This window comes from Coloeus monedula (genome assembly GCF_965178545.1).
Source record: "Coloeus monedula genome assembly, chromosome: 7".
Lineage (NCBI taxonomy): Eukaryota > Metazoa > Chordata > Aves > Passeriformes > Corvidae > Coloeus > Coloeus monedula.
This window is the reverse complement of record NC_138787.1, coordinates 13,185,950-13,202,218: the sequence shown is the minus strand read 5'-3', so window position 1 is coordinate 13,202,218 and position 16,269 is coordinate 13,185,950. Positions and strand designations below refer to the sequence as shown.

The window sequence follows — 16,269 nt, the reverse complement described above, 5'->3', positions numbered from 1 at the left end:
TTGAAAAATGCATCTCTGCCCAGTCCTCAGAAAGATAATGTTGATTATATAAAAAGTACTCATCCTGTTTCCAGCCTCCCACTCTTAAGCAGAGTCATCACAACAATAATCAAATTACAGAAATATAGGTGGTTTTTTTCAGCATCTTTGTTGGCTTCCCACAGTCTTGTGACACCTATACCCATGATTTGATCTACTTTGCTTTCATTGACAGGCCTGGCTGCAGCAGGGTAGACTCTGCTCCACCTTCCCTGTTCCTTCTCCTGTGCCAGTAGCACCAGTACTGCTGCCTGTGAACTGATCAGATAACTGGTCCAGGCTAGAAATTTGTTGTGTTTCCTTGTCTGTAGTGCAAATTGGTTGTCCAGCCACATTTACTACACAGCTTCACAGGCAAGTGTAAAGGTGTAAATAAGAAAGAATTTAGAGGAAACCAGAGCCTGAGCTGGCAGTGCTGCCAGCAGAAATACTTGCAAGACTGTAGTTGCAGAAAGCAAAACAGAGACTTTGTGTGCAACGCATTGATGTAAAACACAGGTTCTGTTTCTTTGTCTTGCCCTTTCTGGTTCCTCAGTGGCTCCCGTTGCTTACTCCGGGTCACTGCAGACCTTCAGCATTACCAGCAAATCACACCCCTGTTCCATGCAGGCAGTCATGTTGCCCACAGGTAACGCAGGTCTTGAACTCCAGTTAGGTATTTGAGAAACATTATTCTCTGTTTGGAGGCAATGCTTTTGCAGAGTAGATCTGGCTGGCAGGCATATGAGTGATCTTTCTCCTTTAAAAGGCTCTCCTGCACTGCCCAGGCAAATTTTAAAAATACACGAAAAATCAACCAGAATCCACTTGGTTTATAACGTTAGTCAGAATTGTTCTACTACAAAGTTTGATCACTGTTGTATTTCAGTTGGTTTTTAGAGAGAGGCTGGGTCACAGATTTAATTTTGGTGCATTAAGCAACATCGTCTGATAATGCTTCAAGACTAGTGCTAATTGACCAAGCAGTGATGTTTTCAATAAAACTAGTAAAGCCAAAGCAATTTCAGGATTTAAAAGTATTTCCAAGTGTGAGCTGTGGTTTAAGACCTAGATCTTTTGGTTTTAATGTTGCAATCAATTTTGTGAATAGGATCCATTCAGCAATTGGACAAGGGCAAGGTTTGTAAGGAAGTGCTGTTTTACTTGGGCATACTCTACTCTAGCACTTCAACCTCAGAAAGAATTTTAAGGTTTTCACTTCCTGGAGAGCAGTGAAACAAAAAATACTCTATACTGCCTGTTAAAAATGAAACAAAGCTATTAAATCATTTTTTTTAAGTGTGTTGCTTTTACAGATACAGGTTATTTTCAATTCTTTTCAGACATTTGACTTGATATTGGTAATTGTCAGCTTTGTATGAATAACTCAGTCTTACTTTCAGGTGACCATTTCTAAATCTTAATAAAGCAGTGAAAGCATTGGTCTGAAACATCCATTTTGTTGTGTTTTCTTTCTGAACTCATTAGAAGTGTTCTGCTTTTTTTAAACAAGACTTTTCAATGTTTACCAAGTTACATAACTTCATGCTTTTATACTATGGGTTGAACTCTAGAAATACCACATACGTTCCAGGCATTAAACAGAATGATTACTGTTTGTTTTAATAGTTACGTCTGTCAAGCTTGCAGCATAGATACCTGAAGTGACATTTTTTATGAATTAATGCTTTAGCCACTGACATTCAGAAGTGGGTTAGAAACATAAGTCATGGAGCTGTCCCTTGTCACCAGCAGACAAAATCACAGCAGACACAAATTCTACCTAAAATCATGTCAAGTTTAACTCTGCAGCTTATAAATACCTGAAACTCTGTGCTTGCCCTGAGTTCCCTAACTGATTTGATAGTTCTCTGCAACAGAAGAATAATATGAAAATAAGTGTGGTATGTGTCACTTTGGGATTCCAGTATCTGACTCTTTTCAGTGTACAGTATTTTGCTGAGGTGACCTACATTATTTAAACTTCAGGCTTTATTATTATCAATTATTATTACATAAAACAAATGGATGATGAAATTCAGGTATCTAATTTAACATTTGAGACCATACAAAGAACTTTAAATACTGATGGTTGATCTCCTTCATTATAGAGTGGAAAAGGAAACATTTACTTTATTCATGGGAAAGTCCCCTGAATATCAGACTTCCCAGAAGATTTGAGTTTCAGAATATAAATTTACATTCATATTACTTTAGAATGTCATATTTAATCAATGTAATCTCGAAGAGCCTTCAGTCCAGTCTTACAGTACTCTATTCTGATAAATTAGATGTGTCTATTAATATTTTCACACTGTAAAATTAACAGAGACTCTGGAAACATTTCTTTGGAATAAAAAGATTTCAGGTAATAATAAACATGTTTATGTGGTTCTCTGGCTTTATCACATTATTCCATTAAAGCATACCTGATATGTAATTTAAATTAATACAATTAAGGAAACACCTTTATGGAGGTGATTCCTTTTTCTGTTACAGGTCTGAGATTACTGTATGTTGTATTCTTGGCCCTTAGGCTTGGAGCACTCAGGTTAACCAGTGGTATAGGCCTGTGTAATGCTCTGGTTTTTATTTGTATCTTTTTAGAAGTTGTTCCTCATCTGCTCAGAGCACCACAAGGGAGCTGGGTGATCTGTATAGTTTCAAAGTAGCTTTAGTTTTGTTCACATAAGCATTTGTCACACACCCAGTGACTGAGACTGTGGATTTCCCTAGCACATCTACAGAGTGAAGCCTGTGCAGGAGGCAGTCACATTAAATACCCTTGTCCTAACAACACCTTAGTTCTTCTTCACTTTAGGAGAGTGACTCTGCTGAGCAGTCAGTCATCGTTCCTGTAGTTGTTTGCTGAGAACAAGTTTTAGTTGTTCCCTCACCTCAGAGATAACCCTTTATTTAATAAGAACTCGTAGAGGCTCTTCCTACAGAGAGTTACAGGCTGCCCCAGGCTTGGAATTGCAACACTTCTTCCAGCTGATGCCTCAGACCTGGAATATTTAAAGGTTGCTTGGCAAGCGGACAAAGATCCTTGCAACATGTCAAAAGGTTGTCAAAATATGTCATACAGCATTTAGGTGGTTCTTATTCTGCCAGAATGAATGGTGAGGCAGTAAAAAACCATAAAACATAGAAATGCATATGGAGGAGAACAAATACAATATTCATCTGAATGACTCCGGCAGGGCCGGTGGAAATCTCAAGTGCTGATAGCTCTGCCCAGTGGAGAAAAAGAACACATGCACCTTCTTCTAGATGGATCTTAGCCTTGCTAACTTGGTGTCATTTTCTGCTCTGGATGCTCCATTAATTACTGTAGTGACACAGTCCTCTTTTCTCCCTGTGAGTGGGAAAGAAGAAGGTCTCCGACTGCTTGCAGAATTACTCTCCTTTCTGTCACTCTGGGCTGCCTTAGCTGTTCTGCTGGAACACCTTCACACATCAAACAGTGTTTGCTGTGAAAGGAAGTGGCTCAAAATGTTCTGCTGGTTGACCAGCACAGCAGGGTAAATTATTTATTTGGCATATCTACATGTCTGAGTGGTAGGAGAGAACTATTTCTAGATTGCTCACTGTGCCAGCCAGGTACAACCTGCCTCCTTATCAGGGGTCATGGAGCTGCTTCAGTGTGGTGCTGAGCCCAGGCTAACAGCCTGTGCTGAGAGTCAGGGTGTAGCAGCTCGGGCACAGGGCCTCCTTAGCAGAAAAGGTGTTAGTTTACTGTACCCATCTCTGTATTCCAGTTACCTGGGGTCAGGCTGCATTAATAGGCTTTTAGATGGGTGCTGTTTCCATCCATCAAGCTTCCACCCAGGGCTGAGCAGAACCCCCTCACTTGTCATAGTATAGATGTAATCATGTCATCCTTTTAAAATAAAAACTGCCATCACACTGGTGTGCAGTCACAGTTCAGCACTGGAGTTAGAAGGGCAAATATGAGAAGTGGCTGGCTTCAGGTGGCTGCCCTCAATTGGGCTGAGGTCAGCTTCAGATGCCATGGAGTCATGGATTCCTCACTTCTCCCCCCACAGCAGTTTCAGTCAAAGGTAAAATGAGAATTTGATTAGGGCCAGAAATTAAAGCTCATCATGAGTGGCTGTGCTGATTATTGAGCACTTGGTAGGCCTGTACCAATTGCAAAGAGCCTGTTCCTGGAGTTGTGGTGTATTCAGCAGGAGCATTAGCTCCCCAACAACATGATAAAAAATCATTTGGTGCCTATATTTTATGTTGTGTTAAAGATGTCTGCTGACAAATGATACTGTTCAGATACACTGTTGTGGTGGGTTTTGTTAAGTAACCAGCAGCTACACGTGATGAGATGAGCCACAGTACTTTCAGCAGACACAGGGAGAAAAGAGGCATGTATTTTGGCAATTTCATGTGGTTTCATTTTTGTGAAATGAAAGCTTTTACAGTTGTTAGGAATTGCAAGAAATCTGCCTAGATTGAAAATTAGGGGATTTTTATGTCCTAAAAATAATGTCAGAGAACAGATGGTAAGCTGCAGTAAAGTGCAGTCAGTTCGTAAGTAATTGAAATGCATAAATATGATATTGGCAACGAATGTGTTAAGAATGACAAAATGGGCAGAATTCTCAGAAGTCTGTGTGAATAGATTGAATATGTTGGCCAGGACATTCTTAAAAATGTCTTGCTTCTCTAAAATTCAATTTGCCAGATATCCTTTGGTGGGTTTTGGATTTTTTTACTGTGCATATAAAGGTGTTTATAAATAGTTATCATAATTCTGTTCTGCATGTTGAGGATCACAGACTTAAAGCATGTGAATTAGTGTTTTAATACCCTAAGTGCCTTCAATATGAGCATAGAGCATTTATAAATAGAATATATTTATGGATTACATTTTCAATAATAATAATAATAGTTACCTAATGACTTTGTAACCTTCCTGCGATTTGTTTTGACATTTTGTTTTGTCGAAGCAAAGTCTCCGAGTATTTTGGAGACATTTCTGAATAGGGAGGGGATGAGACAGTGGAGAGTCATGTTTGCTTTTCACTGTTAATGCCTTAGGAAATGCTTGCTTTGGTGTCTCTCCTTGGGCACTTCTACTGGGCTCTGCTTATGTATTCACATAAGACCTATCCCAGCTATTAGATAAGGTTAGTAAAAAGGGGCAGGGGGGTTATATATATGTATATTTATAATCTATATTGAACAAAAAAAGGCAGTATAGGTTAAACTTGAATTAAATTATGTGTGTGCACCAAATGCTTGCTGGATGCTTTTGTATTTATTAGTGTAATTTGTGATATAGGAAACTAATTGCAGCTAATAGCTGTCAGAGTCTTTTTTCCTTCTTGAAAGCTTGAAGGCAGAAACACTAGATGCTAGAACAATGCCAAGAGTATGGAGTCAAATAAGGAAGATACAGCAACGAAGAGTGTTTAAGCAACTTTCACTCATACACCTTACCTGTGCCTACTGATTCACCATCTGCCTGGTAAATGCCAGCTTGCTTGAACTGTGCTAACAGAGAACAAAATCTAGAGGAGATTGCTGGTTTGGGTGCTCACCACTGTAGTTGTGAGATTACAGTTTTGGTCTTCTGCCCTTGTTTTAAAATCTGCCACTGCTTTTTCTTTAGTGAAGGGGAGGCTGAGCATGCAACACAAGTAATTTCCAATACTTTCATCACTCATCTATCTAAATCTGGTAAGTATGAGAAATTTTCACTGACTTTAGAAGTGTAGTAGAAGTTTTGTTGAAAAAGTCATGAGCCAGAAAAGTCTGTTAATTTTAGTTAAGAGTCCTGGTTGCATTTCTTCTGTGTTCTGTGTGAAAATACTATCTTGTTAACATCTCTTGCAGTGGCTGTTACAGCCTGTATTCAGTCAGCAGAGAGTTTTTAGATACTGCTCTTAGTGTCATATTGATGGAGACAGAGGGTGGGACTACAGATATTACATTCTGTTGATGGAATGATTCTAATTTGTGCGAGATATTTTTACAGTGAGATTAAATTTTTCTTGTATGTTCAAGATGAAATACTTTAACTTCAGTGACAAGAAGAATTTTTCCAGCTTTTTATTCTTCAGTTTGCCTGGCAGATTGCTTTATTGCAGATTATTTGCAGAACACAATCTGAAGACTCTTCTTCATTTTTGGCATATTTAGTGGCATTGATTGTTGCAGCCATTCTTTTATTTCCACTTCCACTTGGTTTGCCTGGCCTTTGGGCTTCCCTGACCCAGAAGCTGCTGTGATCATCAAATGGCTTTGTGGAGAACCCATTCAGTGAAGTGGTAAAAGGTAGATTTCAGATGAAGCAGCAAACGTAGGTTGTGTTCACAGTATGACGCACAGACCTGTCACCCAAGGGATAGGACAGGGGGAGCAAATACCCAGGAGCAGTGGCAGTGCCAGTTTGGGATGACAAAGAAGCTGTGGTGTAAATTGCAGTTCTTGTGCCAACCCACTATAGTCATTAGTGACAAAGAGAGATAATTATGGGCCTGTCTTGTCCTGTTAAGCACTTGTTACTGGTTATTTGAAGTCCCATGTGTTAGCTGTAAATAAAATTATTTTTCTCTGGACATTTTCAGTCTGGCAGCTGCTGAATGGAGTTCATAAAGTGGCTGTTGAGCTGTGGCTGAAAGGGCTGCCACTCTGCAAGGTGACAGTGGAAATGTTTACAGATTGCAGGTCAATGTTCTCAGTACTTATGCTGGAACTGTGAAAACAATTGTGTACCAGAGTGTTGTTTGTTATCTTCTAGTGCTGTCGTAGTGGATCTGTGGTTTTATAAAGCCACATGCACTAAATACAGAATGAGTCAAATTCCTGGAACTTTGGATACTGGAGAGGTGCTTGCTTCTTGAACAATTGTACTGGCACACCTGCTGTGAATACAGGGCTTGAGAAACAGGCATTGCCTCAATTTCCCTTCCCTCAGCTGCTCTGGTCCTTCACTGCCGTGAGCAACTGGCTGACTGGATATTTCCCTGGATCAGGAGCCTAATGTGTCAGTAGAGTGACCTCTGAAGGTGTTGGGTGAGCAAATGAGTGGGTGTGGTACAAGTCCGGCTCAGAGTAGGCGTGAGTCTGTTGGGTCTCTGCTCTGCACTGTTTCTGGAGGCTGTCGTTTTTCTTCAGAATCTGTGTATATACTTGAATAAAATAAATCCAGAAGTCGGAGCGTTCTTTACAGCGTGTCTCTTGGTGAAGCTGGGGAGCAGGTGGGACAGTCCCTCCGAGGTGTAAAGCGAACCGTGTTGCCTGGAGGTGTGGTTGTGTCGTATGGGCAGTAACTGTCAGTATAAAATTGAACTGCTGACAGTGAATTGTCACCATAATGCTAATAAAGAGTGAAAAGAAAGGCTTGCGGGGAGAGGTGCTGTGTTTTACTGTGCCAGCTGTCCATCTGAAAAACATGAGAAACTTTGGGGTATTGAGGACTTTCACATACGAAAGTGGATGGCAAGTTTCATCTGCTCTAACAGCCACAGTGTGGTCCTTTGGTTCTTGGATTTAATGGTGTTTGGGAAGGACCTCCACCTTTCTTTTCTCCAGTCTGCCTTGGGAGATGAAAAGCAGCCTGTCTGCAGAGTAGGAAAGCTCCACGGTTTGTGTGAGCAAGGGGAAAACAAGGAGCAGAGCCTATCAATCAATTTAAATCCTGACTCATTAGGTTTTTATCTTCCTTTCAGTTCTGCACTTTTTTTGGCATGAAAAAACGGTACTGATTTAGGATATTCTTGGATATGCTTTTTACCCAAGTGCCTGTCTAACCGATGTTTAAATCCTAATAAAATTCTTATCCTCAGTAGCATCATTGCTCCATTTATGCAGTACATGAAGTATCAATTTTCAAAGTTTTTAATAATTTTTTTTATTTTTCATTTTTATACTTTAAAATTTGACATCTTTAAGCTTTGCTTATAAGCAGACAATGCATGTTTCTAGTTTACTTACCCTGTAAATAATTTAAATAGATTTTCTAGGTTTTGAAGAATTCCTCTCTTTTCTAGGATAAATAATAAAAACCTGTCTAGTCTTTTCATACAACAGGTTTTCATCGCCCTAAATACTTGCTTTCTCTGAACACCCAAATTCCACAGAAACCATTTTTAATACGGACTCCCAGCCTCTGCACTGTAATCCAGCTGATGTATAGAGTTCAGCTATACAAATATAGTAGTTAAGGATTACCCTGTTTCTTGTTACTGTTGCAGTCTAACTCTCTAGCTTTTCTTGTCGTAAATGCGTGTCAAGGAGAAATCTGAAGTGATCTCTCTGCAGCAGTCCTTAGCTATGTGCCCTTTCCAGGTTTATGCACCTAAGGAGAGAGATTTATTTGGATTTTTCTTCAGTGTGTGTAGTTCAGTTGCATTCTGCAACTGTTTGTTTTTATTAGCATCTGTCTTCTGTGCTCATGGTGTAAATTCAGCTGGGACAGTTAGTTACCCTCTGCTGAACTCCTTTCTCCCAGTCTTGATTTGGCTAAAATAAATGCCGATGTGTCAGCTGAATGTCTCGTTGTTCAGCTCTTCGCTTCCAGAGTTTGAGATCATTAGTAAGTATGTTATTAATAAAAAGTATTAGTAAATATAATACTGCTGCCACTTTTGAACTAATGAAGAAAGTGTATTACAAAAGTCATGAGTTAAACCATCTCTCTAACCAGGTAGTCTCATCAGCTTTCTGGTGTTCAGAGTTTATACCCAGGATGTTTTATGCAAGCAGTCTCTGGTTTTCCAGCTCTGATTGTTAATAGCTGTTGTTTTCAGTTAGTTTCATTTAGAATACTTGGTTCAACTACTGCAGTTACTAATCTTTTCTCAAAGTATGTGCATGTGGGTGTCCTCTCCTGACAAGTTGGAAAGTAGCCTGGAAACAAGGAAAAATGAGAAGTGTGCTCCCTTGGCTCCCATATGCTGTCCATGCCCTGGAGACTTGTTCCCACTAGGGGCATTTTCAGATCCCTGTCTCCAATTGAGAAGTCCTGGTGTGGTGCCTGCCAGGAAAATCAGTGCCAGGGAGCAGGGTGGGCCACTGTGAACAGGGCAGGAGGAATAAGGAGGGGGTGGCACCCACAAGAACAGGAAGATGCTGGGATACTGATCAGCAAAGCTTGTCTAGACTAGGGGTACGAAAGCTTAGAAAGAAGATGTACAGATTGGCATTCATTTGTATGCGTGGGGAGGTTAAGGTTTCAAACCAAACATATTTTCATCTGTTAACACTGTAAATTGCAAGAACTAATAGGAATTGATAACCTTAATTTCAGCCACCATGGCCTTACCCATACACACAACTTAGTAAGTGTTTGTGTTTGTTGTGCATGGTGCTGTATATCTTGGCAATTTTGATCATACCCAAGCATAAAACTATGTAGTGACCAATGTCTCTAGAATACAATGCCTTGATGCTCAAAAATCTGATTCCTCCTTTTTCTCACAAATTACTGTAAAAGGTAGTAGTGAAGCTGTTAGAATACAAATGATGTATAAGTGCAAGGTAAATTGAACCAGAATCCTTAGAACCTGTAAATAACATGAGACTGAGAGCTTGTCAAAAAACTACGGGTCATTGGAAACTCACTGAAACTGCATGTGTCAAGACGTAAATCTTGCAGGCAGCTTCCTGCATTGCTTGGTGCTTACAGTATGAAAAGAGGAAGTTCCTTTTAGGTGCTTGCAATTCATGTTAATTTGATTTCCAAAGTGTTGGTGTTGTAGAAGAGGGAGTATCTCAAACAGTTAATCCTTTTGCTGATTATATATGCAAAAGATGATGGAATTGTGGAAGCCAAGCTTGTAACGACAGAGGACCTTTGCTGAATAGTGCATGAGAGGACTGGAAATTCTTCCTAGGAAAACATTGCATTTATCAGCAGGAATTTGGCAACACATTTACCTTTGTGAACATTGCTAAACACCTGATACTTGCACGTTTCATCCATTTCTAATCCCAGTTGACTCCGTGGTGGAGTCACTATTTCTATCAGCAAACAAAAGCATTATTAGTTTTGCAATATACTTGGATTTATAGCTGGGAAGGTTTTTTTTTAAGTTCTTCGGAGATGCTTGTTAGGAGATGTTGCTGATGTAAAAGATCTGCTCCTGAAATGGTTCTGATGAGGTAGTCTTTTGGCTGGAGTCACCATGATACATGCAGAGAATTGGGAAAATGTTGTTGATTTGCTTACCTTGGGCAAATGGTAAAATGGTAGTGGAAATGGTAAAAATCAAAGGGAAACCTATGGTAGTCTGGTTTGTAGTTTTCAAAGTACAGAATACTCAAAAGTGGGCATGTAGCATGGGACTAAGTGTTAAAATATAACTTGTGCATTAAAGTTGGGATGGAAAACCACTTCAGCTGTTGTAATTAAGTCTTTAAAAGTTGTTTGGTAATGTATATTGCAAATAGTAATAGTGCATGCATTTTCGTGTGTGCTTTTTGAAATATGAAACACAACATGGGAAAGACTTGGTATTGTAGGAAAGAACTGAGTTATTGTATTTGCGCTGATACAGGCTATTCTTGAAATTCTTACAAAATTATAATATCTGGACTACTTAAAATGCAGTGAGTTTACAACTAATTTCTTTCATAACCAGTTTACAAGTATATACTTACAGACAGAGTATTATTTATCTGTGGGCATGTCAGACTAGTACTTGGTTTGTAGCGCAGAAATCTTGGGGAGAGAGAGGCATAACAAAATTCCACTGCTTAGAATAACTTAATTTGCTTTTTTTAAAATCTGGTATGTTTTCTTTTGTTGTTCGCTTTTAAGGAAAATCAGGTTTAATTCATTTCCTTCTTTACTGATGTTGGAACTAAATCTTTGGTATTTTACATTTCAGTGTACACACACACACAAACCCACAAGCTCGTTTGAATGGTCACTTTCAATAGTAAATATACAGATTTTGGCTTTTATACATTGACTTGCTTTCTTTAGATGTAGGATGCAGTTACTACTGTGAAATGCTGTTTTATCTTTTTTGATTATCAATCGCTTATTGTAAGACAGACATTTCATATTCAGGGTTGAAATATGACTCTGCTGTTATAGGCAGTATAAAAGGTATTCTCTTTCCTGTAACAGTGAAGTATAGTTTGCATTGAAATGGAAGTTTCCCTGACTTTGTGTTTAAAATGAAATGTCTGGAGTGTGAACAGGGTGCCACCACCTGTATTGATGCTATTGAGTCTTCCTCAGGGGGCCAGTTAAGCTGAGGAAGGAGAGGGGCATTTCTGCTTCTTTCCACCTTTCTTCTGATCTGAGCATCCTCTGCCTCCAGGCCCCTTCCCAAAGCAGAAATGCTCTAGAGAGGTTGTTTTGGATCAGCTCTGAAGAGAGGTGTGCTGCCCTAGGGCAGCCAGAGGCCTGAATAGATGGAGCAGCACAGGATGCTACACAGAATTAGTGTTGTGGCTATGGTAGTAGTACCCATTCTTAATATTTGGTATTTGGAGTTCTGTATAATACAGTAACATTGCTATATAATTTCCTTGTATTTTGAAGTTCCTTTTTATATCAAATATTTTCATATCAGTACTTAAAGAAGAACTGAAAAGTGATTTTCTCAGATCAGTGCAGAATTAACAGGCATTGTGCTCTGCCTACATGCATGGGTTTGGAAGTTATGCAACCTCTTTTTATAGAGTTGTGTGTTCTGGTGATCTAGGTTTGCTTAGTTAGTGCTTAGAAATATAAGTGCATTAGGAGCTATATATGACGAGAAAACATAGGTCATGGCAAACTACTGTGTACCTCTAAATATAAAAACATTTGCGGTAAGGTTCAAGTGGAAATGGCTTCCATCATTTTGTATACTGGCTTTAAAATTACTAGGTGGAAGAGGCTGTTGCTGTGACATAGAGCCATACACAGTCTGGTTGTGGAAGGAACTTGCATGGAGATGTTGCATATTTAGTTCAGGCAGAGATGACAGAACTGAGCGCCCAGCACAGAAACAATTGCAATTGGTATCTGCAGACTGCAGCTGGGGGGAGAGGGAGGGCTGTAACAGGGCATGTTGTCACCTTGGCACTGAGGGAGTGCCCTTCCTGACATACTGACAGGTCTTTATTCCAAATTGCAGAGGTGCTAGGTCATCACAGTGCAATTGCTCCATTTTTTTAGGATGAGCAAGACACATTTTTTCTGTTCTCATTGTTGGAGGAGACTGGACTTGTTTTTCAGAAACATGACATGCAGAAAAATCAACCTGAGGCAAACACCTGGCATGAAAAGAATTTGCCTGAATACTAATAGTTTGGCAACATTTAATAAGCAAATTAAAACAGTATGTAGTAATGGGAATTCAGCTGCAGTGATTGCTGCCAGATCCACCAAGAATAATGGACTTGATACCAACCCAGACTTACGACAAATATTGTGATTGTAGGTAACTAAATGACCATGGAATCTGGAGCAGAGAACCAGCAGAGTGGAGATGCAGCCGGTACAGAGGCAGAAACCCAACAGATGACAGTACAGGCACAACCACAGATTGCAACGTTAGCCCAGGTATAAAAATCATATGGTGTAATAGTTTTATTTATGGTTAATATTTTTAAGAGGGATAATGTCTGCACACGGGCCTGAGAGAAGATTCCATTGATACCATTCTGAAACAGGTGTGATGTATAGTTCTTTTAATATTTGTCTTCACATTTTTAAAGCAATAGAGATTTTTAACTTCCCATCACATTAGGCTGTGTTAGTTCTGAAGAACTGTATGTGTGTAAATTGTGTAATGTTAACACAGTAGTGAACGGAAATATTTCTAGCATTCTTTACCACAGTCATACCACTGAAAGGTATTTTTTTCAGTACATGTGATCTACTGTCTTTTTTATATTGACTGGATTGTCTTGCTGTTGTGTTTTCTGTTAAAAACTTGTTTGTAGTAGTCAGTTTAATTCTGAAGAAAACAAACTGAATACATAGATAAATAATGCAGCAAATACAACATCTTATCAAATTGGATTAATATTATAAGCATTATAATCAAGTGGAACAATCTGGTACCTGACAGCTCGTGTTATCCTGTTGCCTCCAGAGTTTCACAGAATGGTTGGCAAGTTAGAGAGACAGAAGTACATCATTTGTTATCCCCAAATTATTTTGGAGAGACAAAAAATGCAATCCCAGCTACATCTCTGATTTTGGAACTGGGTTTCATTTGCAAATACACTTATGGTTGGCAGAAGCAAGGTTGTATAAATGACTACAGAATCTGTTTGGCTCTCTTCTGTAACCATTTAATTTAGAAACTATTTGTAGTCCGCAAAGAACAAATAGGTGTTTTTGATCTCATAGTTTATGGAATTGAGTGTCTTTTAAATGGCACAAGTGTTAAATCACTTAACTTTTTATAAAGGATTAGTGTCTTTTTAAAGTCATTACACCTTCTGGTAGTTCAGAGATAGTACACTTCCATTCAAGTGATAGTGTAGGGATTGGAGCTGTTTAAATGCACGGGGTGATTTTGTTGGGTGAAGCTCTAGTGCGAATTTACAAGCCACCAGCTGCCCTGCACCAGCTTGCCTCTTTGGGCAGTTTTCTCACTGTCTAACTTAGGCACAGGATGTAGGTGGTGTGAATAACACTTCAGTGTGAACGAAGTGGAAGTAGTTTATTTCTCTTGCAAAATCAGTAAACTGCTTTTCACTTGATGTGCTTTAAGGTTTAGTCCAGAGAAGCAAGAATGTTTTAAATTTAAGTGCTAACATAGTGACCTCCAGGGAGCTGAACTTACACGTATGTAGTGGGTAGAATGCACTTTACTCAGACATAATTACGCCAGTACTTGAATGAGATTTTTTCCCAAGTGAGAAAACACTACAGAGGTATGGTTAAAATCCCCATGTTGTCATTCACTGTATTATTTGCACCTTAGCTTTTCCCCAGCCTGTACATGGTTTGTGGAGGCGATACAACAGTCTAAACATAATTCCTTGTGTTGTTCACATCAGTGTTACGTTACTATGATATTTTTAATAAGTGAAGTGGCAGTGTTTGGCATTAGGGAGTGCCCTCAGAGGCTTAGCCAAATACAAATAACTAATTATGTCAATTTAATTCTTTCATTATCTCTTGCAAGGTCACCCCTCTTGCAAGCTTGGTTTAATTGCTGCATTTTTAGTAAGTTCAGGGTAGTTTTCAGCATCAAAAGGAAACTTGTCCCAGTTCCACAAGGTATGAGTCAGAGACATCTGCGGAAGTTACACTCTGCTGTGGGCTTAATCCAACCACAGTGGCCTCCAGTTGATCAGCTTTGCTGTCATTGCCAGAGACTGTTTAGTCAGACATACATTATTAAGAAAGGTTGCTTGGTAAAGGAATACGGTTTGCCAGAGGAAAGTGCTCTCATGTTAATCTCAGTCCAGGTTTCTCTCAGATGTGAATTAAGTACCACCATGTAATGCCGCAGCTGCTTTCCTGAAAAATTTTCCTGAAAATTGCAAATGCAAATTGGTGGATTAGGGACAGACAGCTGTGGAGGAGAGAGGTCTACATGTAATTCCCTTTAATTTTGTTGTTAAGCAAGATTTCATTATAAGTGGTGGATGTTTATGGAAATTCAGAGATGAGCTATTGCAGCTTTTTGAGAACCATGTGTTCACAGGGAAAGCAGAGGATTTCCTTCTGCATCCAGTATATAGCAGCCCTCTGAGATTAGGTAGGACAGCAGTGCAGCCCTTTCTTGCACTACAGCTGTGTGGATCAAATTTTCTTTAAATGCTGTTCAACCCTGGAGGATTGTTAGATTTTCCAAACTTGGGTGTCTAGAAGAAGGCCGGCTAGTCAGTGACCCATGACCCAGCTGAGGTCTGCCAGAGCAGCTCGAGCTTGCCTGCAGTCCTTCCCTGAGGGCAATGATGTGTGGGAGGGACACAGACTGAGGGCGGGGTATGCTGGCACAGCAGTGCTGGCACCCTGCAGCCTTTCAGGACCCCCCCAGCCCCAAACACACACATCGTGTCACCAGATAGTTGGGAGTGCTGGATGTGCACTGGGCATTGGCCCAGCCATGGAGCAGCCTTGGTACATGGCACTTCAGCTACCCAGAGCAGTTCCTGTGGCCTGCCAGGGTGAGGCTGCTCCATGCAGTGTGAAAGAGCTTTGTGTGGCTACCGCTGTCCCCAAAGCCCAAGCCATAATGTGCCATGCTGAGGTCTTCAGTGTATCCCTGTTGGCATAGCTGCCATGCCTGCAGGTCTGTGCTGGAGGAACACAGTTGTGTTTACAAACGTGGGCAATTTTTCCTCATAGAAATAACCCTTGAAACTAGGGTTTGTGTTGACCTGTTACACAATAATCACAATGACTGCCTACAGAATACTTATTTCCACTGCAAACTCATGGGGTTTCTGTCTGAGTACATGGTCAGTTTTCTTCATTTACGTGCACTTTGCCAGCTACTCATACGGCTTAATCTGTAGAAAGTGAAAGGTATGATTCCCTAAAAATGTTCTTACATCTGGCAAACTCTTTGCATTTTCTTGAGTGAGAACAGAAATAGCTCCACTCCCATATGTTTCTGCCTCTGACTCAGCAGTGTCTGTAGGAGTATACCCAAGTCTGAGCAGTATCCAAGTGAAGTAAGTGAAAGGTAATGATGTGTTCGTATCAGGTTACCTCAAAATAGAGACAGTTGTGTTTTCCTTGTCAGTGATTTTACAAATTATGTTTGAGCCTGTAGAAATTCTGCATTAGATTATTTTGTGAAGTAGGTCAGATATTGGTCTCAGGCAGTTCAGGGGGTTTTATATTATGCTGAAACATTTGGGTCATCTAACTGGGGTCTAGAAGAGACATAGTTCTTTCACCAGAACAAATACTGAACTAAGGAGATTTTGCAGTAACCTAATTTATGCTCACTGTCTCTTCTTTGCAGGTATCTATGCCAGCAGCTCATGCAACGTCTTCTGCACCCACGGTGACCTTAGTTCAGCTGCCCAATGGGCAGACGGTTCAAGTGCATGGAGTAATTCAGGCTGCCCAGCCATCAGTTATTCAGTCTCCACAGGTCCAGACAGTTCAGGTACTGACTGAAGAAATTCCTAATATGTGAATTGGGCCTTTGAAATAGGCCTGTCATTGCACTGGTTTTAATGTATTTGTGTCCTGGATTGTGTTTTTGCAAATCTGTACAGTATTTGCTACTCTGACTATTTTTTCTGTTCTGGCTTAACCACTTTTCATTTTCAAACATTGCTGAGTTTCATTTCCCTCTAGAATTTGTT

At 39.9% G+C, this 16,269-nt stretch overlaps 1 protein-coding gene across 1 annotated transcript in view; it reads left to right on the top strand.

Moving 5' to 3' along the window:
- Positions 1 to 16,269, top strand: part of CREB1 (cAMP responsive element binding protein 1) — a 40,030-nt gene that overhangs the window by 6,414 nt on the left and 17,347 nt on the right. Inside the window, exons 2-3 of the mRNA XM_082284869.1 lie at positions 12,423 to 12,544; positions 15,921 to 16,067. Of these exons, the coding sequence (XP_082140995.1) occupies positions 12,431 to 12,544; positions 15,921 to 16,067 (261 nt within the window). The 5' untranslated portion in view covers positions 12,423 to 12,430. The remainder of the gene's footprint in view (positions 1 to 12,422; positions 12,545 to 15,920; positions 16,068 to 16,269) is intronic.